The sequence below is a fragment of the Dermacentor albipictus genome, chromosome 1 (assembly GCF_038994185.2).
Source record: "Dermacentor albipictus isolate Rhodes 1998 colony chromosome 1, USDA_Dalb.pri_finalv2, whole genome shotgun sequence".
NCBI lineage: Eukaryota > Metazoa > Arthropoda > Arachnida > Ixodida > Ixodidae > Dermacentor > Dermacentor albipictus.
Genome location: NC_091821.1, coordinates 422,288,226 through 422,315,953, shown reverse-complemented (window position 1 = coordinate 422,315,953; position 27,728 = coordinate 422,288,226). Strand labels below are relative to the sequence as shown.

At 43.2% G+C, this 27,728-nt stretch overlaps 1 protein-coding gene across 1 annotated transcript; it reads left to right on the top strand.

Annotated features, from left to right (window-relative positions):
• The first annotated feature begins 177 nt into the window (after positions 1 to 177).
• Positions 178 to 26,985, top strand: gprs (speckle type BTB/POZ protein). Its single transcript, XM_065425309.1, has 8 exons — positions 178 to 1,400; positions 2,154 to 2,485; positions 2,847 to 3,000; positions 5,236 to 5,347; positions 9,654 to 9,811; positions 11,259 to 11,390; positions 11,912 to 12,165; positions 21,283 to 26,985. The coding sequence occupies exons 2-8, from the start codon at positions 2,292 to 2,294 to the stop codon at positions 21,452 to 21,454; spliced, it is 1,176 nt and encodes a 391-aa protein (XP_065281381.1). The 5' UTR covers positions 178 to 1,400; positions 2,154 to 2,291; the 3' UTR covers positions 21,455 to 26,985.
• The last annotated feature ends 743 nt before the right edge of the window (positions 26,986 to 27,728 follow it).

Below are 27,728 nucleotides of genomic sequence, written 5' to 3'. Positions count from 1 at the left end.
TAGCAGTGCACAGAACAGTGCAGGACAGCACAGTGTTCAGCTGATGAGCAGTGTGTTCAGAGTCAATCTGTTGAAAAACTCTAGGCACACAATATTCTTCTACTGCTGTAAGCTGCATCAACTGGTGGTGTTGCATCGTTTTTCTACTTCATAATAACTACAATGTGGAGGAGACGGGCAAGTGCATGTTTTCAACATGTGATCCAGGTCACAATACAATAGCTTCTTCCATTTTGTGCCAGGATGCACAAGCCAGTATACAAACTGAGGATGATCATACTCCAGAAGAAATATTCCAGCAGATTCTTTCAGCATGTAGCACCATCTATGCCATCGACGACCTTGATGTTGTCACGTTCGCTTTTTGTATCACCCTCACGCTCTCTTTGCGGAAGGCGCACATTATAGCGGTGCACAGGAGCACTTTCGATCGGCATTGAATTTCTCGGTCGCGACTGCTTCGATCACTTCCACAGCTTGCTTTGGGGAGCCTATAACCAGAGAAAATTTTGATCGGGCTCGATCGCTATCGCAAGTGCTCCGTGTGACGCGGCGTCACAGGCCCACTTTCGATCGTGATCGAGGGCGATCCGGAATTGCGAATGTAATTACTGGACTGATTGGCTGCCTTTCGCAGCTTATGCAGATCGAAGGCGCACCGTGTGACACCCGTGTGAGGAAGGGCAAATGGAGTTCCGAGTAAATTAGCAACTCTACGTGAAGCGGAGCGACGTGCGTCGATGCTCTTGCCTAAAGTTGCGCATCTTCGTGGACTTCCAGCTGTCCGTCTGGCATCGTATGTGGATCACTCGTACAGGTGCCCGGGATCAGATGAAAGTGAGACATGGCTTTCTAGCGCCCGCTTAGTCGTTCAGTGCCGCGTCCGTTTCAGCCATCCACCCAAGCCGAACGCCGTTCAAGTTTCACTTTTATTCTTCTTATTATAATTTTCTGCCACGAACCGCGCCCGATTCGTGAGCGGACGCGTCGGCCAGCCGTACCAGCTGGCGCACAATCTCGCTCGCGCATGGCAGCGCTCATCATCCTGATTTCCACTCGAATCGACATCGAAATGGGCCATCGCGCTCGAGCGTGCGTTGCGGAGAAGCGAGCCGCGACGAGCGCCCGCGGCAGTTGCTTCCGCGCGCTTGAGTCCGTCGGCTACCGCGCTGTTGCTGCGCGCGCGCGCGCCCATCGATCGATGTGACGTCGTCCTCATCGAGTCGATCGACACTCCCTCCGCCGCCGCGATGGCGACGACTTGTGCCGCGCACTCGTACGACCGCACGAATGATGACGACATGGAGGCAGCCTCCTTCTAGGGCCCCGCCACTACTCGGGACGTCGGCGGCAAGAGAGGGCGACGCCATGCCGTAGCCTCCCAGCTGCTGGACTCCCCGGTGAGTCTCCTGCCGCACGGCGTAATGCCCCGTTGCCGTCGCTTTGGCCGCAGCCCGCGCTCCAGCATCAGGTGGCCGCAGCCGCCGTCGCCGAATGGTCTGTCGCGACCGCGGGCGTGTTGAGCGCGCCCGACGTTCGAACGGCAGTGACGATACGTGCATGAGTCGACGTGCTGCGGCCAAGCTGTGTTCTGCGGCCCGGGTGCGATAAGAGCGTGGGCCGGGGCCAGGGAGGCTCGAATGGGTTCACTCCCATTGAAACTAGCATACGTAGCATATTGAAGCCCTCTGGCTAGTTGCAAAATTCGGTGCTTTTAATTATTATGATTGTGCTGAAGTGAAATGTTCTCACAGGGGAATTGTTGGGTGTAATGTGTCAGTAGGACTCCATAAGGTGCCCTCAGAACATGCCTAGTTGTATGTACCTGGTGCAGGCTTGGAGAGCTGTGTTAATGTAAGGGCTTGTTCGTTCATTAACTTTCTATAAACCCGGAACGTTTTTCTTTGTTATCCTACCATATTTACATCAAAGTTTCAAATACTGTGAAACAATCATGATGTTTGCGTACCCAAATCAGTTTCTGTGTGGTGAGTGTTGAGCGATATTATTTGTACTTAGTCTCATCTTTGTGCACTAGGTCACCTCTTTAGGAAAAAAAAATGCACCAAATGTTCTGTGTGTGCATGTTTTTACATATATTTCCAATTGTGCATTTGCGTTCTTACATGAGCTCCGTTTTTCTTTCTTTTCAGGGCACCTTCTGTACCCTAGTAGAATTACCTTAGTCAAAAACCCTCTCCTACCTTTAGTAAAGTGGCAAGAAAGAAAGGATATCAAGGAACATCCTTAAAGGCAGACAGAAGTGATTGGCTCTTAACGTGCTTGCTAGCATGAGTGGAATGGCGGAAGACCTTGCGGCTTCCGAAGAAGAGCCCGACTACTCGGTCTTTGAAAACAAAACCGGGCTGGCTGAAGACATGAAGTTTCTGGCAAGCATGCCTGAACTTTGTGATGTAACTTTTCTCGTGGGAGACACGAGAGAGCCCGTCTGTGCCGTCAAGGCCGTGCTGGCCGCACGGAGCAGGTAACCACGCAACACTCTTCGACAAAAGCTGCAGTGGTTGAAGGCTTGCGTGAAAAGCATCCTTGCTACTGTGGCTTTCCTTGACTGCTGTTTTTCTTTTTCTTTTTTTTTGTCTCAGGCTTTGTTTCTTTTTTCTTTTTTTTTCCCCCATTCTCTTGTGCCATGTGTTGCGCATTGCCCCAGGCCTTGACAATCATTGGTCTGGGAACAACCAAAAACAAACCATTATTCACCCTCCCTTGCCGTCTAGTTTACAGACCTAGGGGGCACTGGTCGGCATTTTCTGTTCATTGAAAAACATAGCAGCCACCCTTTGCTTTCGCCAGTAGTGACTGTGCATGTTCTTTCCTCCCCCTTTTAGGGTATTCCACAAAATGCTGTATGGTGGCTTCCAAGGAGTTCCAAATCGTGACCGCGAGGCTTCGTCGAAAAAACGAGATCTGAACAAGGAGACAAAATTGAAATTGTTCTTGAAGAGAAGCAGTGAGCCAATGCTGAACATACAGTTTCCTCAGGTAAATATTCCACTCCTTTGGTCACTGGAAGGTGTCGCCATGCCACCAGCTTAACCAACCCTCTCTCTCTCTCTCTCTCTCTCTCTCTCTCGTGCGCGCGCTCGTGCGCTTTTTTTTACTACTGTTCCAGAATAGATGTTTGTAGCACGGTATAGAATGTGTAGCCTGTATTGCTTATTGCTGCTGTGGATAAACCCATGTTTCTTTTTATTTAATTGCAAATCGTATGTTTAGAAAGGAGTACTGCCCTATAGGCTCACATAAGGGCCGCACTTGTTTTTTCTCTGTTTTGATGACATGCGGCCCTTGCGCGGGACTGAACCTCTTGTACAAAATTGTGCTCACCCCAGACGTAGCATTGCATCAGAGGTCAACACGCAGCTCTCACCATTTAATAGTGGCACATGAAAATTCGCAGCACAAGAGAATTCGCCGATGCGCACGCGTAGCATCGTGGCACCGAACGCAGTTGTGTATCTGTTGGAATTCTTTTTTTTCCCAATTTGGGCTGCCAAGTTCTGTGTGCGGCCCTTATGCAAGTCTATATGGTAATTGTACCGTAATAAGTCTATAACAGAACTAGCAATTTTTATCCAGTTACAATAGCTGAACTGCTTTTCTGTCCCTCTTCCAGCCAAAGTACAGATCATAGGTTAGGGTTTTGGATGCAGCTGGTACCAGACGACTTCTGTACCAAAAAGTGGGTAACTTTCGTAATGCTTGTTTTGTGAAATAATTCAGAACATGAAATATGATGGAAGTTTTGTTAACTCAGTGACATGAATTTTAAATATACGTAATCTTTACCTTATTAGAGAAGATTCCCCATGGAAAGGGGGAATCTACAACCCGCGGCAGCACCACAGGGTGCTGTGGCAACGAGCCCACTCGCTGCGGCATGCTGAGGACAACTGTATGCCCTGATTGGTCTCTGTGGGTGATGTAGCTCCAGGTAGACGTACTACTCCAGGCGTGTGGTAAGCCATCGCAAGCGTCCGCATCTGACTGGAACAGGTCGTCTGCTTCCCAACCATTGTGGGAATCCTTTCAAAGCAAGTCCGGAGTGCGGCATCAATTGCTTAATGCATAGGCATAGTCCAGCATTTCCAGCGTGCCAGGCAGCGGCTGGCGAAGTCGATACATCACAACGGCGATGTTAGGATCACCTAAAATTTGCCACCTGTATAGTTCGGTGCGTTGAATAGTGGTGTCGCGAGCAAGCACTTTGTGTTTGGCGAACACGCAAACTCTGCACACTCACTCACTTCAGAGCACCCCAACTGTAGGCCAGCATGCTGCCAGCCAGCTGAGCTTGCTTACAATGCACTCTGGTCTAGCAGCTCTGGTGTGAGATTGCACATCTTCTATTCCTGCGCCAGAAGCACTTAGTTCGTGTCCACAGTACGCCGGACTATATCCGCACATTTAAGCCAATGTGCATGCTGCCGACATAGTACTCACACGAGCGAACATCAAGACATTTCGTGCAATCCTCAGAAATTGTGTGATTGTCACAGAAATCAGTGCAAGAAAAAATGTGCTACTTAAACCATTCGGTGTGAGAAAACATAGCTGCGCATTGCTATCTCATAAACTGTAGCAGTGCGAAGGAATAAGACTCTTTGGAGACGCCGTCAACTCTACTGTAAGTTTAGGGATAGCCTCCGAGTTTCGCTTCTCATAGGCACCAAAATTGGAAGCAGTGGCGCCTACGTGAGCATCCAAAATTAAATTTAAACTGCACATCACAGCGACATTCAGTGTGGGCACTGCCCCGCTCCACCACACATAGTCTTCACAGTGCAAGGCATTGAAGAAGCAGCATGAGCACTGTGAAGGGGATTAAAGGCTATCTTTGATTGTCAATAGCTAGGCTTCCAATGCATGCATTGAAATACCTTTTGCTGCAAACTATTTCGCAAAATAGTCTATTTTAACTTCGAATGCATTTCTCAACTTTCATAAAATGTGTTTCAGGGTCCCTTTTATAGTAGCCTGCTCCTAATGCACACTAGCCCTGTGATTTGGCATCTGTGAGTCAAGTTAATGTTTAATGGGCAATTGTACAAAAGAAAATACATACATGGTGCAGTTAGTTTCTTCTTATTCTCCTTTTCCCTGTGCACATTCATTCCAGACTTTCTGTGCAGTTCTTGTGCACACCAGAAGTTAGAACATTGCAGCGACTATCTTTGTGCTGTGCAACCCTTGTACTGACCATTGGAGTTTTTACAGCCACAGACACACCAGACTCTGATCATAGAGGAGTTTGAGCCTGATGTATTCAGGCAACTCATTGAGTACATACACACTGGCTGCGTTACCTTGCAAGCCAGAACACTCCTGGGTAAGTGCTCTTGTGATGGCTCTTGTGCTTTCTTCTAGTATATTGTAATGGATTGCACTAGTGAATATATATGTCCTCTCATTTGACCTTGCCTACCTTGTGCATCTCTCAGTGTGTTGTTTGTCAGCTTCTGATATTCATGTTAACTAAAAGTAAAGCAGGAGTAGTCATGCTCTCTTAACTGTGTCAATGGAATAACTGAAAATACAAAAGTTTCCACAGAAAACAGTCGCAGTGAGGTCTTGCACGTGAATGTTCTCTGAAACTGTGGAAATCATTGCAAGTTGTTTTCTAATTTGGGGCACTGTGTTCGATGCACGGGAACGTGGCTACATCCACCTATGCTCTCTAGTTCCTAATGGGTGTTAAGTGAAGACTGTTTCTACTTGCAGTACTAGTGCTAAATTTGAAAATGTGACCGTGACAACATGCTTACAATGCATTGTCAGTTTGATGCCGGCCAGTGTCGGTGTGTCCATTTTTCGCTGTTCTATGTGCTTCCATATAAACTGTGTGCCCTGTTGTTACCTATTAAAGCGGATATATCCCAGCTGACATGTTTCAGCCACGGTAGTAATATCATGAAATAAAGGGCTCACTTGGGCCAGTTCGTACATGTCTGAAAAAACCAGTAACAGTGCAAAGAACGGGACGTGCAGACTGAGGTAGGCGAAGCACTTCATCTGTCTATCTCTATGTCCCGTTTCTTGCGCTGTTACTCATTTTTTTCAGTAATATTATGGTTGTGGCAGTGCAACATGGATGCTCCAATACCAGGTGACACAACACTATTAGTGTGTCAGTCACAGATGCTTTACAAGCAGTTGCCACATTATTCACTCAAAGAAAAACTGTAGAATTTACTGATAGATATGCCTGGTTTGCACTTATTGTCACTTTTATAATAATTAGAATTTCTTGTGCCACTTTTGCATTCTGCGCATGTTTCAACATATACATAGTACTCTCTGTGCACACGTTAGTTTTTATATCTGTGGGGCCCTCTGACTAGCAGGGACATGCATTTCAGCACATAGGACATATGCAATGTCATTGTTACAGCATTAGTGTATTGATGCCCACTTTATCAAAAGGTAATCTGGGGCATTGCAGCAGCAACCCTGAGCAGTGCGAGCTCGATTTGCACTAAACGTCTGTGATGCAGAGCTTCTTGAGAGAAAATTCTTGGACTGATTGAGCCATGCATTGCTAGTTAACATTTCATTCAAGCATATATCACACTGTTTGTTTGGAATCACACAACATACACTGCGTTTCATTGAGTAGAACCACCTTGGATACCTACTTCCCCCTGTATGTTTAGGGCATTTGGGCATTCACTCTACATATTGGATATTGGCTGTTTTTATCCAGTGTCGCGCAAACTGTTTAAAAAAAGTACCATTTAAAATCACAACAGCTTCAGTGGAAGTAAATGAAATAATGCAAGAGCACCACTACAAGTAGTGGTGTGAAGACATATATTTGTAAAGCAGCACAAGTGTAAACCTAGTATAACTTAGTGCAGTAATAGCAAGCAGTTATTTACAAAACTAATTGTGCAATTTTTCTTTTTTCTTCGTGCTGACCTTGGGTCCACTTGAACATGTTTGAACTCGGACTTGTCGAACTGTGAAATTTTAAGTAACTATACACTAAAACTGTTATTCTAGCATGGAACTTGAGGCATTTTAATTGCATTGATTGTGAACTTGCACACCCTCGTTTTGCTGGGGCAAAATACCTTTCGCACTATCTGCTTTTGTGACAAAAAATTTGTGCATGCTAAATTACAGCAAGAAATCATATTGTGCAAAGTAATTTGGCACAAGGTTGACTTCATACATTAGTCACAATGTATGAAACAGTTGTCATGTAGAAGGCACTTATTAACCTATTAACTAGAGAATGGCAAACTGAGCGACACATCAGTTTGTTTTCACAACCACACTTAACACACAGCTTCCACAGCATGCCACTTGCATTTGTGACGAAAACATAGTGCATTACATACTGGAAGGCATACAAGCAGTATGGGATTTTACGTAACATTAACTTCAATTGTTATGTAGTGCTTTCAATATATTAAGAAATTATTCTATGGAAAGCTCAATTCAAAGACCACTTCACTATGAAAAAGCACACAGAGTGTTACATTTCTGCGACTACACTACTTGAGTAGCTTCTTCAACATTGCTTTCCATCTATGAATCAAGTACAGTGAAACCTTGTTAAACCATAGTTGGCTGTAGCTCGGAAAAAGTACGTACTAAACGGTACTACTGCTTAACCGAAATAGCATGAGATCACCCACTCACCTGTCAAAAACGGAACTCGGAGTGTGATGAAAGGGCAAAAAAATGCACTATTTATTCACTTTGCATGACAAAAGTCTAATTATTTTCGTTTGATGCTGCGGTGACCTAGCAGCGGCCTGTCGTCAGCTCAATCATGATTGGCTAATTTACGCAAGGTGCGTGAGGCTGCCAATCTCACTCGAGAATTCCGATCCGGATCGGGCTTGATCGCGATCAAAAGTGTGTGACACCGGTATTACTGCAGCTGCGAGCCAGCTTTTCAGCCCGCCCCCTCTTTTCGGCAAACACTCGCATGGCAGATTCCTCGTTGGCGTTGAATATTCTCCGTGCACATTCACGGTAGCGCTGCAGAAGTTGTGGGGCACGTTTTTCATTGCGGGGTGCTGTTCTCGTCGTGATGATTGCATTAATGAGGCTGACGTAATGCGTAGCTTCTGCCACTGTCGGGCCTGAATCGCCGGTGCTGTTGCTTTCCGTGTCGTCCTCATCACTGTCGTTAGGCGACACTTCTGCAACAGAAGCAACGATGGCGAAAAGTCGAACCTTGTAGCCAACGTCTCTTCAGGGTCACAGTAGCGCTGCCGAGCAACTTCGCATTCCAAATGCCACACACCACAGTCAATGGTAGATCCCTGTCACATGCCAGTGCCAAGTTCTTTGTGCCACGTTCGATAGCACTATGTCCAATTTTTCTTCTATGCGGAGCTTCGGCATGACGCGAGTCCTTCTTTGCATAATGTCGAAATGATGTTGATGTGGCTTCACGCGCAAACACACAAGGCGCTTGTAGGCCATTGTTCCAATCTCTGAGGCTTGTTATTTCGACAGGCCGCCCAATGGGAATGACGCACCGCTGTGATTGCACAACGAAAAGTGGAAACACTACGTGTTAACTGAGATGTTTGCAATAAGTTGGTACGGTTTATGCGGATACAAAACACGTTATATGTTTAATGGCCGCCATGTTGGGAATCTGACTTTACTACTTTTAAAACGAAACTACTGTTTAAGCAAAAGCGAATACAGTTTAACGAGGTTTTACTGTAGTATGCAGGGTGTCGCACGTAACTTGAACTAAGAATTTTAAAATGAAAGGCACATCAGAAGCAAATTGAACCCCACGCATACTATTTGCAATAGCCTATAGAAACTGCGGCAATTTTTTCCCTTAAACTAACTATCTAAGTTTAATTACCCAGCTTTTTAATTATTGGCTGTGAACCCCAAGTATGATACACAGGTTTGTAGAGCAGCTTCAGAAACCACCGATTGAGTTGTTTCCTGCACAATAAGTCTCACATAGTCCTTTTTTCTGGGTTGCAAAGAAAGCCCACGAAATATGAAAAAAGCCACGTGACGGAGAACTTGCCTAGTGGTATCGTTCTGCTCTCAAGCGTACGTTCAATGAACAAAATCGGTTCCCGTCGGTTGACAGCGCAAATGCATGCTGCTGGCCGAGTGCAGCCGAGGAGATAAAGAACACCCTGCCACTTCCCCATCACCAGTCACGATGCAGCCGACCTTGTTCACCGAACGCACACTTCAGAGCGGCACGATACCACAGCGCAAGTGCTCCTTCACGTGGTTTTTTTTTTTCATATTTTGCGGGATTTCTTTGGAACCCGAAAAAAAGAACTGCGTGAGACATATTGTACAGCAAACAACTCAATCAGTGGCTTCTGAAGGTGCTCTACAAATCTGCGTATCATACTTGCGGCCCTCAGTGAATAATTAAAAAGTTGAGTAGTTAAACCTACTTAATTAGTGAGTTATGGTGAAAACAAAAAATTGCCTGGGTTACTATAGGCCAGTACAAATAGTATGTGTTCGGTCCAATTCGCGTCCAACGCGCCTTTCATATTTAAAATCTTGTATCAAGTTACGTGGAGCACCCTGTATAGGCTGAAGCCAGTTTTGTTCGGTTGAAAGCTTGTGAGGCTTCCTCATAGTTACATAGCACAACTGAATGCTTCTTCTCTGTCATTTAGGTTTGATGAATGCTGCCGATTACTATGGACTGGAAGAATTGAGGAAGGGCTGCATGGGCTTTGTCCAATGCTGCATTAGCGTTGACACTGTGTGCGCCCTGCTGGCGTCAGCAGAACGTTACATCCAGTACAAGTGTACAAAGTCACTTGTCCAGAAGGTATATTAAGTGATCACACTTTCCAGACGCAGGGTCCAGTTGAAACATTGCACTCACATTGGAGAAACTTCTAAAGTGTTTACAAGCAAAACAGTATGATACTAAAATGACTGTGTCATAGCTTTGTTTCTAGCTATAGCAAGCTTTATATTGCGTTACATTAATGCATGCTAATTAGGATTGTCCTGACTGCTTTTCAACGCCTGCACTAAAGAATGTAGAACCGGGCAAGTCGGTGCATTTTCATAATGGTAGCAATGGCACCACAACACAGAAAAATAGGCAACAGCATATGTTGTCACTTTTTAAAAGTGAAGCTCTCTTTGCGAACCTCGCCAGGTTTCATGACTGTGGGCACTGCTGCCTGGCTGTTCCCTTGCCGAATAGGCCAACCAATCACAGCAGAGCACGTTTGCAGCACCAGCCTTACGGAGGATGAAAAATATATAAAACCAGAAAGCTCGTATTCATGGCCGCGTGGTAATCAGCAAATGGTTCTTGCGGATAGAATGGATTCAAATTGCACTGCATGCTTATGCGCATCCTGCCTCTGAAACCATAAAGTGTTCAAGGCATCCGTCATACTCACTAGTAGTCAGCAACTACGCTTAACAAAAAACTCAGTATAATTTGTGTGTGCCCACGCAGGCGTGCAGGCGTACGTATGTGTGTGTGTCTGCGTGTGTGCGTGTACTCATACTCGACTCTTTATGCACTCGCACAAAGCTTCACTGTATGTAGATTCCAACTAGTTCGATCTGCTGCATTCTTTTTTCTTTTTTGCATTTTTTTTTCTTGTCCTGGTCATATTGTGCTGCTCCAGTCATGGACAGCTCCATAGATTTAAGTGTGGTAGGAATGATGAAAAGAAGGGAACACCCATGCAGGCTTGGCAAGGGCAGCATTTGATTGCTGGAAACTCTGGTCATATGAGGAACACACACGAGATTCGTTGCTTATTTGTGAGATTTCGTTAAAAGGCGAACTGTAACAAAATTTCATGCCGCATAAAAAAAATCTAGTTTCAGATAGTGTAGATATAGGACGCCCCCCTTGCACAATTTTAAGTACAAATGGATGCATCCTAAATAGCTCACAATAATAGGCATTTTTGATAGCAAAACTTCAAAAACCACTACACCATTACTGCTCACCAGAAATTGACCAGAAACTATAGAGGACTGGTGAGGCACCTCCCTCCGCATGACCTCAGATACCGGGGAGCGCCCAGGAGTCGTCAAACATCTCAGAGGCTGGGCTAGCATTTCATATGCACTAACTACCACGTGTACGCGCTGTCTACTTAAGTGCTGCTTAAATTCAATTTAGACTATTACCAGTTATGCATCTTTGCCAAGATTGATTTAATAATACATATTGTACCCAGAATGTTATTCTTTGTTGTTCTTTTATTGCAGAAAGCCTGAAGGTATTTCCTTTGTTCCAGGTGCTTGAGTTTGTGGACAACCATGGCAATGAGGTATTGAGCCTTGGCTCTTTTGCCCTGCTGCCAGAGCATGTTGTGAGGCTCATATTGGCACGTGAGGAACTCACAGCTGATGAGCTCACCAAATTTCAGGTGTGTTAACTCTGTTTGCTTCCATCCCCCTCTCTCTCTTTTTTTAGACATCTGAACTGTGTCACATGAGTTTCAGGAAGACCATCGGCCATTTGTTCCCATGTTTGTGCTATAGTCCATGTGAAACGTGCTGTAAATGCTGAGGAGCATTCACACTCATACATATATTGTCAAAGCAAAAAAAAAAATGTGATAGGCAGCAATTTTCAGTTGTAGTTAGTACCTTACACACTACAATGCATTAAGCATAGTTTCTGTAGTATTCCTTTAGCCAGGGAATAAAAATAGGTCTATTGTAAATTGGTTGGTAGGGAAGTCTGTGTGCGTGTGTGTGTTCTCTTGGTAAGAATTGCTTCCTGCTGTTTTAACAAACATAATGAGCCTGCCCAAGTTTCAACTGTTGACTCAACTATTTTTTCATGCAATCTTCTGCAGTAATCATGCATAAATGAAGTAATGCAATCCAGTCCAGTCAAATTTGCTCACTTCTACCTTTGGCTGGGGTTCAAAAAACGAAACAGGCTGCTGTGCACTGGAGCAAGCGGTACTGTGACACCATGCCGGAGGCGGAGCTCCGGGAGGTGATGGGCAACTTTCTTGAGTGCATCGAGTTCTACAAGATTCCGGCGGGTGTGATCATGCGGGAGGTGCACCCACTGGGCGTGGTGCCAGACCACGTCATAATGAATGCACTCGCCTTCCAGGCAGATCCCTCCAGCGTCGACATGAACAAGATCAGCTCGCCCAACCGCTTTCGCCGATCCACCATATTCAGGTGCGTACGCTTATTTGTCTCATTGGGCACCATGTGGCTGGCATGCTGCAATTTATCTATATTTATTTAAAAATACCCTAAAGACAAGATGTGCGATGCATGAAAGGTATACTGCGTAGTAATCATGAATGAAAACCACTAATGTAAACAATATAAATAGTGTAAGTGTGGTATCTTCAGCAGACATAAAAGAAAACAGTTAACATGAACAGCAAGTATATTAGTAAAAATGTGCTTAGCATTTTTATAGTGAGCTACAAGCATAATCAAGCTTGGTAAGGATACCTTCTTGCATTGAATTACGCATATGACGTGGCCCGGAAAGCACTGCCTTCCTTAAGACCAGTGTTTGTGACCAGTCTTCAGGGCAATTTTAAAATGGCCAACATTTTTTTAATGCAAAGCTTTAAGACCAACTCTAATAAAACTTCACATAGCATAAAATGCGTTGTTTCACGTAACATATATCTAGAGCAGCCTCTGTGCAAAATTTCCTATTTCAAATGCAAATGGATGCATCACAAACAGCTCACAAAAGCAGACATTTTTCACATCAAAACTAAAAACAGAAAAAGAAAGAAAGGAAGAAAAATATGCCACCATTACTGCTTGCTGAAAATAGTACCAGAACATTGAGGACCAATGTGACCTCCCAGATGAAGTGGTGCCAGTAGCTGAAGATCTCGGAGGCTATGTGCTGGATTTGCATCGCGTAACATACACTAATCACCATGTGCGTGCATTGTCAGCTTAGGTGCTATTTAAAGACTGTTAATCAGAAAATTAGGCATTTTCCAGCCACGCAGCTTTGTCGAGGTTGCTTCAACATTGTACCATACTACTCACTTATAACGATTTTAGCCACATTGGTTTTGCAATTTTACCTGAAGTTGAAATTAGGCTGCAGTTGGCCTTTAAGGTGACCTAATGTAGGCTGATTGTTTTTAAAGACTCTATTTATAGAATGCAGTTTCTAGTAGCATAAATGAATTTGCGGGCTCAGAATGTTACATAAAAGCCTGATCAATGCACCTCTGCGGCAGACTTGCATGTTTTGCAGAAGCTACCTGTTTACAGTCCTATGTGTACAGTAGAGCAGGTACCTCCAAGTAAAATTGTCATAAATTTGTTTTAAATTTGCCTGTTTAGTAGGAATAAACTGTAAAGAGAGTACCAATATTGGACAGTTGTAAAAAGTGAACCAAAGACCTATTTTATTGTCGCAGGTCGCTGACATTTGTAGTTGCTACAAATTTAAATGAACACAGCTTCTGTTGACCTGTGTGTACAAACATTAACGAAAGATATGAAATTTATATGTAGCATTCTGGCAGACTTCATTGCAGCTAGGCCATGCCAGCCAGCACAACTTGCAGTAAAGCAATCGCATCTGACCGACAGGGAAGCTGTTCAGTTATGGTCTAGCATTAAGGTTGACCACTCAAAGCTAGTTTCACGCAGTTTAATTACTATACGAAAAGATGAGCTACGTTGGACCTAAAAAAGAGGAGATGCCCTGGACCTTATAGACATTAGATGCTAATTTACAGCTCTGGCTGGCTACACACTTTCACATTAGCTGCACCGCACCATTGCACTGCAAGGACTCTCACACTTGTGCATGTGGCTTCTGTCATCTGCTGGTGTGCAGCAGAACCTCGTTGATACGGTCCTATTTCGTACGATTACTCACTGCCAACCCTTGCAATTGAGAACAAAAACAAAAATAACCCAGTACGGTTAGCTTCTTTACTGGTTAAAATATTCCCAGAAAACACGATCTTTCAAAACCAACGTTCAGTATATCACCAAACTGTGATCATATGATGCACTTTCCACCCACTAGATTCCATGTGAACAAGAAAAGCCATGAGGCATGTGCAATTTAGAGTGAGCTCGCATTTAGGGTCATCTCGCATCACATTCACAGCTATTGCCGCCAACCCTCGCAGCGCATGTGAATTAGTGCCGATGGAAGTATTGCACGCTTTTGATAGGCAATAACCGAAACGCTACTGTTGTTCTCTGCTGGCGGCATGAAGTGAGCGTCATGTTTCGCCCTGGTAGCATTATATTCCAGCATTGCACATAAATTTCGCTTTGGTTTCTCTTTGCTGTCTCAAAACACCAAGCAATAGGAAAACAACAAAGAGCGTCTTCGACCACCCAGGCACCAAACACTCGACGTGTTGGTGTCTCATGCCTGGGTGATTCTTGCTGAGTGGGCACATAAAAACTTCCTGCCAAAATTCCCCACCTGAAGCAGCTTCTGATCCAGGACAAATTTGGGGAGTGTAAACACAAGCTTGTTGAAGCCACAAAAATGGCAGTGCACCTCTCCTGCCACTCAGGCCCAACCAGCTTGGCACAATGCTTCGAATTATAGAGATGACAGCTAAAGTTGAGTCTGCCATATTTTTAGTGACTTCAGCTCATATGTTTTCCCGGTTAGTATGTTTCTGGTCACATTTTGTTTCTTTTTTTTCCGAAACGTATGAACGAGGTTCTGCTGTATTTGACCTCAGGGCACATCACCTAGCTCAGGCTAACTGATAACATTTGTTGCAATAGCCCGGTATATTCTACTAGCAGATCAGAAATGTCTGCAGCTTCCCCTAAAGTGACACTTCAGATTTGGGGTAAACACCAGTCGGTATGTCAGTAGGTCTCCCTAGTGATTTAAGCAATGTGTGACCCATTATTATATTGAAACCTGAAAGATCGAGATGACTGGCATTTAGTGATTGAGCCAATCCCTAAACTCCACTTTCGCGCTTAGTTCTGAGCAGTAGAAATGATTTCCCTGTGCATGTATACATTACATACCCATTACCATATTTCTAACAGCACTTAGCATATCTTGCACACATAGCATATATAGCCTTTCTGTCACACACTGCATTCCCAACAGCACACTTTTGAAATTACCTTACTCATTGCACAGATCTGCTAAGTTGATGCATAAGTTTGTGCCTGAATTCTTTTTTTCCTCTCCCTCGCACTATTTATTAATTTATTTATTAATTTATTCTATCACAAATACACGCAGAATCATTCAACTTCTTATTCCATTCAAATTTTCACAATGCTCTCTTAATGTACTGAGAGATTTTTGATATCGCTGCTAGCTTATGCTTCACACCAAAAAAGTCATCAAGGAAACTTTGGAGCTCTTCTCCATTGTTAAAAGCTCTTCCAATGGTGCACTTAACAGAGACCAAGGAAGTGGTAATCTGAAGGGACAGAATCTAGTGACTAAGCCAGTTGGGAAGAAAATTCCCTGTTCTAGTCCTCCATGTCTGACTTGGGCATTTCTGCACAGTGAGAACATGCATTCTCATGTTGAAGAGTGACACTGCAGCACTGATTTGGGCAGTTCTCTTCGCTGGCTTCCTCTGCATGGAAGAATTGCTCACATTGCAGAGCAACTTTGATTTTCTTATTTCCTTCGTATATTTCACAGTGAATGTCTTCCCATTGTGCTATGTCTATACTAACTTGAATAAAAAACTTTGCTAATGGTACATATTTATGCAGCAACTCAATACAGTGCTTCTAATGGCACACAGTCTTACTTTTTATGAAAATCTGATATAACGCAGTTGGCCATTTTCTTTTATTTCTGCCTGGCAAGGGCAGAGATGAGTCTTCATGCCTAATATTGCTTTCTTTTTGGCATCAACTGTTTTCTTTGCACTAGATCTGAACACTGAAAGCTTATGATTAAAAACAAAGCTTTAGATAAAACTTAATAAAATGTCGAAGTGATAAGAAAGCTACATGAACGACAATGGAGCTTTGACGGTCCATTGTTTGAAGGAACTCGGAAGCATTTGGCTGGTAGTCAATATGTGGAGTGCCATATATGAATGCCTTAATAAAAATGAGTCCGTAGGTGCGGCAATGGCCAGAGTCCCATTGCGCTATCTGCTGCCCTACCACAGCATACTTGCACTATCATGACATGAGTTTTGCTCTTTTGCCCTCATTCATTTCACTCCCTAAATGTTTTATTATTTTGACCGAAAGTGACCCCTTCTCTTTCTTCTTTTTAGCTTAGTTTCACACTTCATCGAAAACCCTTCTAAAGCATTTTCAACCAATTTGCTTCATGTTTTAAGCGTGAAAACCTCATTTTACTTCACTATGCAATATACAAGTTGTCCCAGCTAACTTTAGCCAGAGTTTAAAAGTATGTGAATGCCACGTAGCTAAACAGGTAATGTTGCAAAGTTCCTTGATCAGCCAGTCACACAGCAATTTTGCGTGCATTTTCAGGCTTCTTTCACACTCAGAAAAACACTTTTATGTAGCACGTATTGAGCAACAGAAAGCTGTATCAGGAGTTTTTCATGTCGCTGTACAATATTCTCATTGAAACTTTTCATCTAATTATAATATTCAAGAATTTGATTAAGACTAATTATCTAATTAGGCAGAATGAAAAAAAAATAATTTGAGTATCTCCAAGCAACGGCAAACAACTTTACCTTGGTTCTGCCCAGCTAGGTGGCATTCACATATTTTTAAACTGGCTAAAGTTAGCTCGGACACCCTGTATATGTATACGGGGTGTCCGAAACCACCGATCGAGTATTTCCTTTACGATACGTCTCACATTGTCCTTTTTTCTTGGTTGCAAAGAAAGCCCGTGAAATCTGAAAAAAGCCACATGACAAAGTGCTTGCACAGTCGTATCGTGCTGCTCTCAAGCATGCGTTTGGTGAACAAGGCCGGCTCCCGTCGGGTGACGGCGAAAATGCATGCTGCTGGCCGAGCGCTTCCGATGAGATAAAGAACGCCTGCTGCTTCCCCATCGCCAGTCATGATGCAGCTGCCCTTGTTCACTGAACGCATGCTTGAGAGCAGCACAACACACTGCGCAAACGCTCCGTCACGTGGCTTCTTTCATATTTCTTGGGCTTTCTTTACAACCTGGAATAAAGGACTACGTAAAACATATCGTAATGGAAACAACTCGATCAGTGGTTTCTGAAGGTGCTCTACAAATTTGCACATCATACTAGAGGTCCTCGGCCAATAATTAAAGAGTTGGGTAAATAAACTTAATTAATTAGTGAGTTATGGGGAAAACAAAAAATTGTCCGAGTTACTATAGGCTTTTACATATAGTATGCATTCAATTTAATTCGCTTCCGATACTTATTTCATTTTTAAATTCATGACTTAAGTTATGTGGGACACCCTGTATATGTGGCAGACACCATTGTTCCAAATTTGCAAATAGTTGCAAAATGTGTGCAATTCCAAGAAACCCAGTGTTTGGGCAGTGACAGAGTGCTGCCACTTATGTTGTAGAACTCAAAGACAGAATCAAGACAGCCTTTGAGGCACTGAAAAGTGCTGACATACATGTAGTAAAAGAAAAAAGTGCGGAATAACTACAGATTTTGAACACTGGCACTGCCGCCATCTGTGTAGTAGAAGAAAAACTAACTGGGCATGCTGAGCTCGTCCAAATCGCATTGAAGATGGGATTAATGCCGTTGACGGGCTGAGCTTCAGCTAAAGCAACATTAATTACATTGACGAGCTGAGCTCGTCCAGAATGGTCAAGTGGTTAAAGGCACACCAATGATCACCATTAACATAATTCTACCTTGCCTGGTAGAGTGTCCTTTCAAATATTTTGTTGATTTTAAACACACACAAAAGAAAGGATGTGTTATTAGATGAGAAAACCACAACTCCTTGTCAGCACGACAACAGCAATGTTACCTTACCTTGCTATAATTAGGCCATATCCGTGCAATTGAAGGTTAAAAAAAGTTGATAAGTTGAATTTTTAATTACTTTGGAATGCAGCGTACTATTTTAGCTCTAAGCAAACCCGGAGCACACGCTGCTGAAATTCATGATGCTGTAGGGAGCCGGGGCACAAACTTCAAGAATGTCGCTCAACACAGTTCTTTAGCTTTCATATTTTTCGTGGCTTAGCAGAGCTCTTCTCTCTGTAAGAACAACTGACATATCCAGTTTTACAGTCAGTGTCCGATTTTTCGTACTCCCTAGGGGTCGCGAAAACGTTTGTCCGAGAAATGAGGCAGCCCGAAAAAAATGAATGCATGCCTTTTACTGCCCTCAAGGGCTCAAATCACCACAAATATGTCACAATAATTTTCAAGGCCTGCTACTTATTAGGTATCGTACACTTATCAGGCGTGTCGCTGCTCATGCTTTGGCAGGATACGGCGGGTGCGCACGTGTGTAATTAAGGAATGCATGCTGTGAACCGTGACATGTCCCTCCGTCCCACTCTTAATGTGCTTCACCGCAATACTTTGAGTTTACTTCACCGCGTAACACTCCTGTATCGACGCGAAGCTGACTTTCAGAAACCGGCATTGTGTAATGCGTCTTGCCTTCCGAGCTTCGAAGCCATTGGCGAGGATTACAAAGGCGGAGTCATCACCATTGTTGACAGAGGCGAATTCTTTTAATCAAGAACATGGAACCGAACAGCAAGAAGCTTGGTAGCGAACGTCGAAGCAAGTAGGCCTAGCGTTGCCGCGGTAGTGGTGGCTACAGCTGCTAGTGGATGTGCGTGCGAGAGCGCCTGTTTGAAGCGGAGACATAATCAAAATGGCAACGGTGGTGGCTTCGATAATGCTGTTCCGATCCTGCGGTCATGGCAAAAATCCCAGAAAGTCGGGCGGAGAAGAGTTTATGTGTCAGAAATTTTTAGACGTTCTAATACTTTGACTCTGTGGGGTATGTTGCGGTGCTGCGAAGGCATCCGAGTTATTGGGCGTCTGGAACATTGGCTGTTGACTGTATTTACCATTCCTGTTTAATGTTTCTTTAAACCTGCCTTCCAAAGTAAAGAATAAGTCATGTACGCGACACAAAGCTCATCTCACTGCAGTGCAGGTATGCATGAGTTGTGTAGGGGCAGCATACCAAAGGTGCTCATTGTTGCATCTGCACATTGGTTTCCACAGCGCACATTTGCAGCATTCCACAGATTATCGGCCATGCTTACTTGTGTACCCTCTAACAGTGAGTGACAATGTACAGTCAGGTGCAGGATAAGCTGCAACGCGATGCATGTGTTCAAAAGGGCCACAAGACTGCGCAGCAGCACCAGCATTGCAAAGTAGCGCAATATTGTAGCGGTTCGCTTTCCAAACCGTTGCAAGACCATGCCCCAGGTTTGCACATTCGTAATATACACAGTGCACTGATGACAATGTTTGCGTCTGAGACCACTTATATTACTGGTGCGAAAATGCGCTATCATGTGGATTTTAAAAAAAATGTTTGCAACATTTGTTCCCTTTTCTTTTTCCCGGGAAATAAGGACCACACATGACGATAGGTCAGTATCTGCTCCGTTAGTGGTCACATCTCGACTTGCAACCTTTGCATTGGCATCTTATTGAATAAGTAAGGTAATAAATGTTAGTTTCTCAAAATATTAGTTGCTTGTTCTCAACGAAAAAAAAAGGAAACTCTACTAGCATTAACATAAGCCTATCAACATGATGTGGTCACTGTTCATGGAAAGCCCTCATTTAGTTATTTCTTGACCACAGTTTGTTGGAACCTTTGGTATGTACTAATTTAATGGAGGTTTCTGAGAAACCTGCGCAGGTTTCTTTTGCAACTTCATGCTACAGTTCGGTGGATGATAGTTTTTCCCTGTATTGCATTTTACTGGTCTTACGAGCTTCCACAGAACTGACTTGCCATAACCTATGTGTACTGCAAAGTCAAAAAAGGAACACCTTTGCTTCATATGCTTATATTTCACTCATATTGACCTTTACCAAGCTGCTCCAAAACATGTATTTACTGCTCCAAAATGGACAATTCATGCTCCAGAGCTGCTCCAATGTGCTAAATTTACTGCTTCCAGAGCTACTCCAAAACTTCCTTCACCGCTTCCATCCCAGAGTAATTGTAATGGTGTTCTCCAATTATTTGTATGTTGGCACCGCCACGCAGTCTTGGGGCCCCTTTGAACATGGGCACCATTTTGCAGATCATATTGCATGCGACTGTGCATGCCTTGAACAACAATCGAACACATGCCTGGCAGTATTGTCTGTGCCTTCTACTGATACCCACGAGTGTCATTGGTGAGGTTATGCGTGGCAAGTGCCATGATTTGGGCACTTTTCATGTACATATATTCGAAAAAAAATGTGTCACATCATTCATGCTTACCTTACGTTGTTGGCATCACCATATTATGGATGCATTATGAGCACCAGTGACACAGTATAGTCACTGTCATACTTGACTGGAACATTTCTCAAGCACCTTTTCGCATTTACTGCAGAGTGTGCCTGAGATTTCTGATTTAGGCACTTTAATGTGCTAGCTTAATGTGTCTTCCTTTTAAAGCACTCGGAATTAGCTCCTTACAGCCCATTTCTGTTATTAAGCCACTATGAATGTGTCTTCATGGTTCGGGTCAAACGGCTGCTGTACATTTCATCCAAGCATAGAAGTGGCACCCTCTGAGCCGTAACAGTTGTGGCATGTGGTCTTACTAATAGCATTGGCAATTGTTATCAAAAGTGCAGACAGTAGTGCCAGCCATGTGTTCGCGCATTGCTGCAAACAGATGTGAGGTCTGTACATTCATTGCAGCAAATATGCATTCAGAGAAACATAGGCCGTGGCTTGTCCATGTCCCTCTTAGCACTATACATTTGGGCTTGGATGCTGTAGTTGTAGCAATAACTGTATTCTTTAGCAAACAGCGCGACTAATGGGACACAGAAAAGAGGCACACGACACCGCACCTGTATCATGTGCCTCTATTCTGTGTCCCGTTATTCACGCTGTTTGCTAAAGAATGTGTTCGTACCAACAAGCCCGGCTAGCCACTATTCTGAAGTCAATAACTGTAGTTTCACACCATTTCACACCGTGCTAGCTAGCAGTAGGAAGTAGTCACAGAACCACGAGTATGTTCTGTGAAGGTGAGTGCACCCACTATTCAGTCTCAAAATATTGTTAGTGTTGCTGTCAACTGCAATCTCTTCTGCACCATGCACCTGCTGTTCGTGTACGACCACGTGCATGGCACCTGCACCAAGGGTGTTTGTTGAAAGGCGAAAATGGGGTCGGGGTTGTGGAGTGCAGCGTGTCGCCCCTCAGGTCGATGTCGATAGCCGACCCGTCTCCCGCGAAGCCACCTGAAAGCGACAACCAGATCAACGCTGAGGTGGACAAGGCTCAAACCAAGACCAGAGGCCGCAGCAAGAGCACTTTCTCCCGGCCTTACCGCCGCAGCAAGACCCTGGCCGAGAGCTAAGGGCCATCTCCCAGCAGAGGAGTGTCTCCCTCCTCCTTCTCCCTCACTTGACTCACGACCGTGCACATTCATGCTTGGCACTGTCATGGTCTCGCAGGATTGCTCAGAACTTGATGGGTCACGTGGAGTCTTGAGCAGTGCCTTGCCGCTTGTTCCTTACAGGCACACTGCCCTCTCACCAGTGTCAGACTCTGCAAGCCAAGTTTGCTAGTGGTAGCCAAAATGGTAGTGGGCCCACTGCCATTGAATACGCTCCCTTCTGTTTCCTGGTGATCCAGCTGCTAACTTTTGACTACTCCCAGTTGTAGGCAGCTTGCACTAGCAGCCCACCTAGTGGTCAATTTACGATTACAGGAAAGCCAAGTGTTCTGAGTAATACACATTATCTTAAATTTAAAAGCTCAGGCACATATTTGATGCTCTTAAAGAAGCTGTGTTAAATGTGTCTTATTCAAATTCTGTGGATTTTTACTTTCTAGCCATAACTGTAGGCAAAGCCTGTGCTAGTATAGTGTAACAAAGTATCCATTGCTCCAGTTAATTCTCATATGCCCGTTCTGACTTTATTATTTTTTTTTCACTTGGAGAGAATACAGAATGCATTGTAATAGTATATTTGGAAGTCTATTAACAACGAAATATTTTCATTCTCTTAGGGCCTTAATCGCATGTACAGGGTGCTGTGATACAGGGGCATGGCTCATTCAGAACACTTCATGACTTACCCAGCAGTGCACACTGCCTCTTTGACGAATTTGGGTCAAGCATCAGTATGACAGAAGGGAAGCAGAAACTAGCGAATCTGGTGCACTCAAGCAGAGACAACAGTAACAAAGTTAACACATGGGTGCCTCACAATTGTTGCTTTAGCGTGACGTCACCTTTGCATGCTCTACACACAGTTTTGCATCAATGAGCAAGATACTGCGTGAGAAGACAGCAATGCCCAAAGCTTGTTTCTGTGCACGTGATGAGGAAATGTGAGCCGAGGTCAAAGAAGTGAAAATCTTACACCAGAGCTGTCTTGTCATCCACTGTGGTGGGGGGGGGGACTGGTTCACTATGTCCCACAATGGCTGGCACTTGCGGGACACGGAGCAAGAAGCTCCTGCCTCTTTTTAGGAAATGTGTAATCGTTGCATTTGGCAGAAATCGCACTCATGAAGCCTCATTGTGGGGACACCGATATCATCTGCCATATGGGCATACTGAAGTTCCTTTAAAATAACAGACGGGAACTTTCATCGTCAGCGCCATTACATTTTTCTTTTAGCTTACATGATCTCCTAATATTTAATCGCAAACCACTGCAGTTCGGGAGTATTTTGTTGCCTGCGTATTTGTGGCCATTAATGAACACAATACAGCGCCACAATATCTTTATGCAAAGAATGCATTCAGTAGCTGTCTCTTGCAGAATAACAGGTTCTGGCAGCACAAATTCTGCATTTCACAAAGTACAGTAGTTTTCATTATGTTGCTGGCAATATTTCACAGCACTACAAGTGCTTTCTGCTTGCAACTGAGCATTTGATGTTACTACGAAACACTTTGGGGTCTACCCCTTTTTCCAGAAAGCTGTAGTTTTGAACCCTCCTGTAGAAACAGATGATAGCATGTCCCTCCTATCATCATTTTCATTAGGGTTCCATAAAAGCACAACATGACTGGCAGCCATGGCATTAGTGTCACATATTTATATTTGTAAATTCGCATTTGCATTCAAAGTGGAATGTGCATTTTTGTGCCTAAGTAGACTAAGTGCATAGAATTAAGACCAAACTTCGCCAGCTGTCAATTTTAGTGTTTGGAATGTCGCTTGAAACTTTCCTTGACTGTTAGCTGTTCTAAAGATTCTCTCCACCAACCATTTATATGCCCACTCATTAAATGAGTGTTCAAAACAACTGAGTGGCTTGTGTGGGCTATGTATAACATTAAGAAGTCATGGCATTTTTCTTATAGGGCTGTCTTCCTCCATGTTGTTTCCTGGGATGTTGTAGTTTGCTGTTGCTGCTGCTTATGTAGCTCTGCTATGCATCACCAGGTCATAAACAGTTTGTGTTGTGTGCCCCTTCAATGTAGCAAACTCTGCATTTGTTGGAAGTTAACTGTAAAGAGAGTGCAGCTATGTCTGCCATCTTACTGTAGTTCAAGCCCTACAGCGTCTACTTATAGAAAGGCTTAGTGGGGTGCCACTAAGCCTTTCTAAGGATCTCGCATGCTTAGAAAGCTCTGCCAAACTGAAAAAGATTTTGACAGTTATTGTTAAATACAAAAAATTTTACTGCAGAATCATGTATGCTGAATGATGATTCCCAGGCAGTAAATGAGTGTACTTTCATTTAGGTGCATGTTAAAGAACCCAAGGAGGTCAAGATTAATTCAGAAGCATTCATTACAGTGTCTCCCATGAACAAGTGTGCGGTTTCGGAACGTTCAACCCCATAACTTAATCTTATATAATATATTCTGCCTCGATAGTGAAAAAGTGCAGTGTATTGGGAGCAGCAGACAGAGACTTCTGTAATTTAAAGTGCTGAAATCAGTGCAGCAGAATTAGGTTTCTTTCCCAGCCAAGAGAGTTAGTTACCTGTAGTGGCAACCAAATTGGCAAAGTGAGTGTGATGTCACTTATATGAACACAGTCGTAATAAATAGATTGTTAAGTGAGCTATTCACTTCGTTTCAAGCACTGTAATCACTTCTAGAAATATTTAGGGGACAGTTAACCAACAAAGAGAAGAGAATATGCATAGGGCAGTTACTCGGCTCCTGCCAAATACAAGTGTTATGATGGGTGATGCAAGAACAGTAGGATCCATTTTGTTTCCTTTCTCTGTTATTGACACATGAAAAGTTTATACTATGGAGCTTATATATACATATATTTTTTTTATATATATAAACTTTTTGGGCAGCATTTTTCAACTTTAGCAGTATCAGAAAGCAGAGAATGTTTGTTGCATTAGCTATTTCTACAATGTGGAAGCCACTGATAATAGAACTGATTTAATCACCAGTAATTATAGAGCTTTTACAACCCTGGAAAACTGACCTCTAACTTTACTCTTATTTGCAGCTGATATACTATCTGTTGCAAAAGTTCTACTGACTGAAGCACTCATTGCTGGACAGCACTAAAGCCTGTGAAAACTGTGGTCATTAGGTTGTAGAGGTACCAAGGATTGATGAAACCTTTTGAAAGCGGAGTATAGAAATGTAAGGTTATTGAAAGGTTTAAGTTGCTGTGGGCCTCTGTACGCAACAAGCATATCAATGTTAGCAAGGTACAGTGCCGTCACTTGTCTTAAAGTCCAGTCTGATTGTGAGTGCTTTGGCCTGGTAACTTTTGTGACAGGTAGTACATATTGTTTGTGTTTAACTGTGCACATTGTTTTATAATGTTCCTAGTCAGAAGTAGATTGCGTTTGTACAGTTTCATGGCTCTATAATTAATTATTTGTAAATGTATGCACCTAAAATACACTCTAAGGTATTGACCTGCATGCAGTGCTATTATCATTGGTCAAAATGTGACTGACAGTCGTGTCACTGTAGCACTGTTAGTATTAGCGAGGGCAAATTTTGTTTAGCATAGAACTTCCCATAAGGCAGCGAGAAATCAATCTATGTAAGATACAGAGTTTGTTGCCAGGAAAGCTATATTGAGCACAGTCTTTTGTTCAATGGATTTGGGATTTGCCACAGTGACAAGACATTGCTCTGCAGTTATTGTCAGTGCAGTCCGTGAAATATATGTTCCATAACGTTTCACTGGGCCTCTATGTGTGTTCCTCTATATTAGTGGTGTACGGCACAGTCTGCATGTTTTCCCACATTTCCGCTGATATTGTTGATAACCCACTGTGTTGAAGCTAAAAATGCCAGAGGTTTATATGTTCTGGCACAGAAACCCACCCATTTCTAAAGACAAAGATTGCTCAAAGTTCACCATACACATTCCACACCATGTCACCATTTGAAGAGCATGTGAAAAGCCAATGTTGATCTATGTGCCCTGTGCCCCACGAAGTAAGATGCTTGGAATGTTCTAGCATTAATCATCACTCGTATAGTAGTTGTACATCAACAGCAAACACTGCAGCAAGTATTGCAGCCACATTGAGAACAAACCCTATAGTTTCTGAAGAAAAAAAAAATCTATTTTTAACTCTGTTATACCTCAAATACATATAATATATCCAGGTTTGTCATTCAGAGAAAATATGCATATATATAATATATACATAAATATAATTTATACTGGTTGTAGTTCATTGCCTTAATCGGAAGCTCTTCAATATGCTGTGATACAGTAATGTTCTGCAGTGTTTGGTATGTCTGCAGATGCGTTATCACTGACTAGTTCTACAGAAAGAAATACTATTTAAAAGCAAACAGAAATATAGTTAAATATAGTTGAGGTGTCTTCCTGCCAGCATCAAGTGTTCAGCCCTCATTCGTCATTCCTGTAGAATACATGTGTGCCATTGTTCATGCTACCCCTGTTGTGGCTGTCATTTAAGTAGCTCTGTTAGTTTGGCGAGCTGCTGAAGCAGTTCACGCAGACAAGGACTCAAAAGTGATAAACAGTAGTTGCATTAGAAATGCCCCCGTTAGATGTCTTTGCACTTTAACATAGCAGTTGCCCTTGTTGACAGCACAACTGGAAAACAGAAAACAGAAAGGCAGCACTTGCTTCTACTTTCTTGCCATGAGTGTTTAAGCATCTTGTTCACTTATAATATATATTTGGCAGCATGAATATTAACCGAGAATTCTTTGTGCATCATGGTTAAAGCCAACGAAATTGAATTCTGGGGTTTTATGTGCCAAAACCATGAATTGGTGATGAGGCACGATAAAACTAACCATAGCTTAATGTTTGGCAAAATCGCTGCACTATTTCTGTGGCACATATAAGTCCACTAGGTATTATGAGATAATTATTTCAAAGTGTTTCAGAATATGTATGCACCTTCCTACACCTTGGTTATCACATAAGCCCTCCCTCCACAGCCATTTGCCAGCAAGCAAAATTTTGAGAGGACTGTGAAAAGTGGCAAGGGCAGCTGTTGTCAGATGTTGTTGCATTTGCTGGACTCGGATCTTGTTGAAAAGAGTTTAGAGCTTGTTGCAGAAGAGCATGCTCTGTCATTTGTTGTTAAAATTGTCGTCATGTTATTGCTGTGCTAATGATTTTACTCCTGGTGGACTGTATTGTGGTGGGGCATACCCTGTTCGACCAAGTGCTTGTCAAGTAATGTTATGAGCTGCTGTGCTTTTATAATAAACAGCATAGCAGAATGTAAATGTTATCCGCTAATATAAAAAGCGCAAGCTCTATGCACATAGAAGTTGTGACGGTGCAGTACATATCTTCATTGTTCTGCCCTATGGCCACATCCTCCACCATATTTCTCCTGTGTGAGCACATGTTTGTGGTAGCCCAATTGTCGTGGTCTGTCCCTCAGAAATGTATTTTTGTAAATGTGAGGGTAACAATAAAGTGTGTCTATTGAAGTGTCCCAGCTACGTCGTGAATTTCCCCTGGATACAGTGCAGCATTGCATACACGTAACTCATGTTCAGGAGAAGCCTTCTGTAGCGCAGTATTGTTGTTTTTTTGTTTTTTTACAAAATGACAATTTTCGGACATGTGGTTACTGCCGGTTGCTTCGCTGACCTGGCAGAAAATGTATGCAGAATTCTAAACAGGGTCTTTCACTCAACTTGAGCCACACTTTATGATGTGTAAATGCTATGTAGCTGGACGGAACCAAGGTAATGTTTGCCATCACTTGGAGATACTCCGATTATATCTTGCATGTTGCCTAAGCAGATAATTAGTCTTAATTAATCAACTTTCAGTTAGTATATTTAGATGAAAAGCGCCAATGAGAAAACTGTAGCGCAACATGAAAAACTGTTGATACAGCTTTCTGTTTCTTAATACGTGCTACATAAAAGTTTTTCCCAGCCTGAAAGAAGCCCGCAAATACACACAAAGTGCCTCGAGCAGCGAGTTGTGCTACAATTTTGTGTGTATTCGCAGGCCTCTTTCACACTCAAAAAAGCACTTTTATGTAGCACATATTTTCATTTTTGCCTTCACTGCTTTCAGCAGCAGCCACCTCTTATTACATGTAGAAACAACATTGCCTGCTTAACATTATAAGTGATGCCGTGTACTAAAGTGCATTATAATATCTATAATATCCCCATTAATCAATTTCATTATAGTGACCGCGTGAAGTGATAATGACAGTGC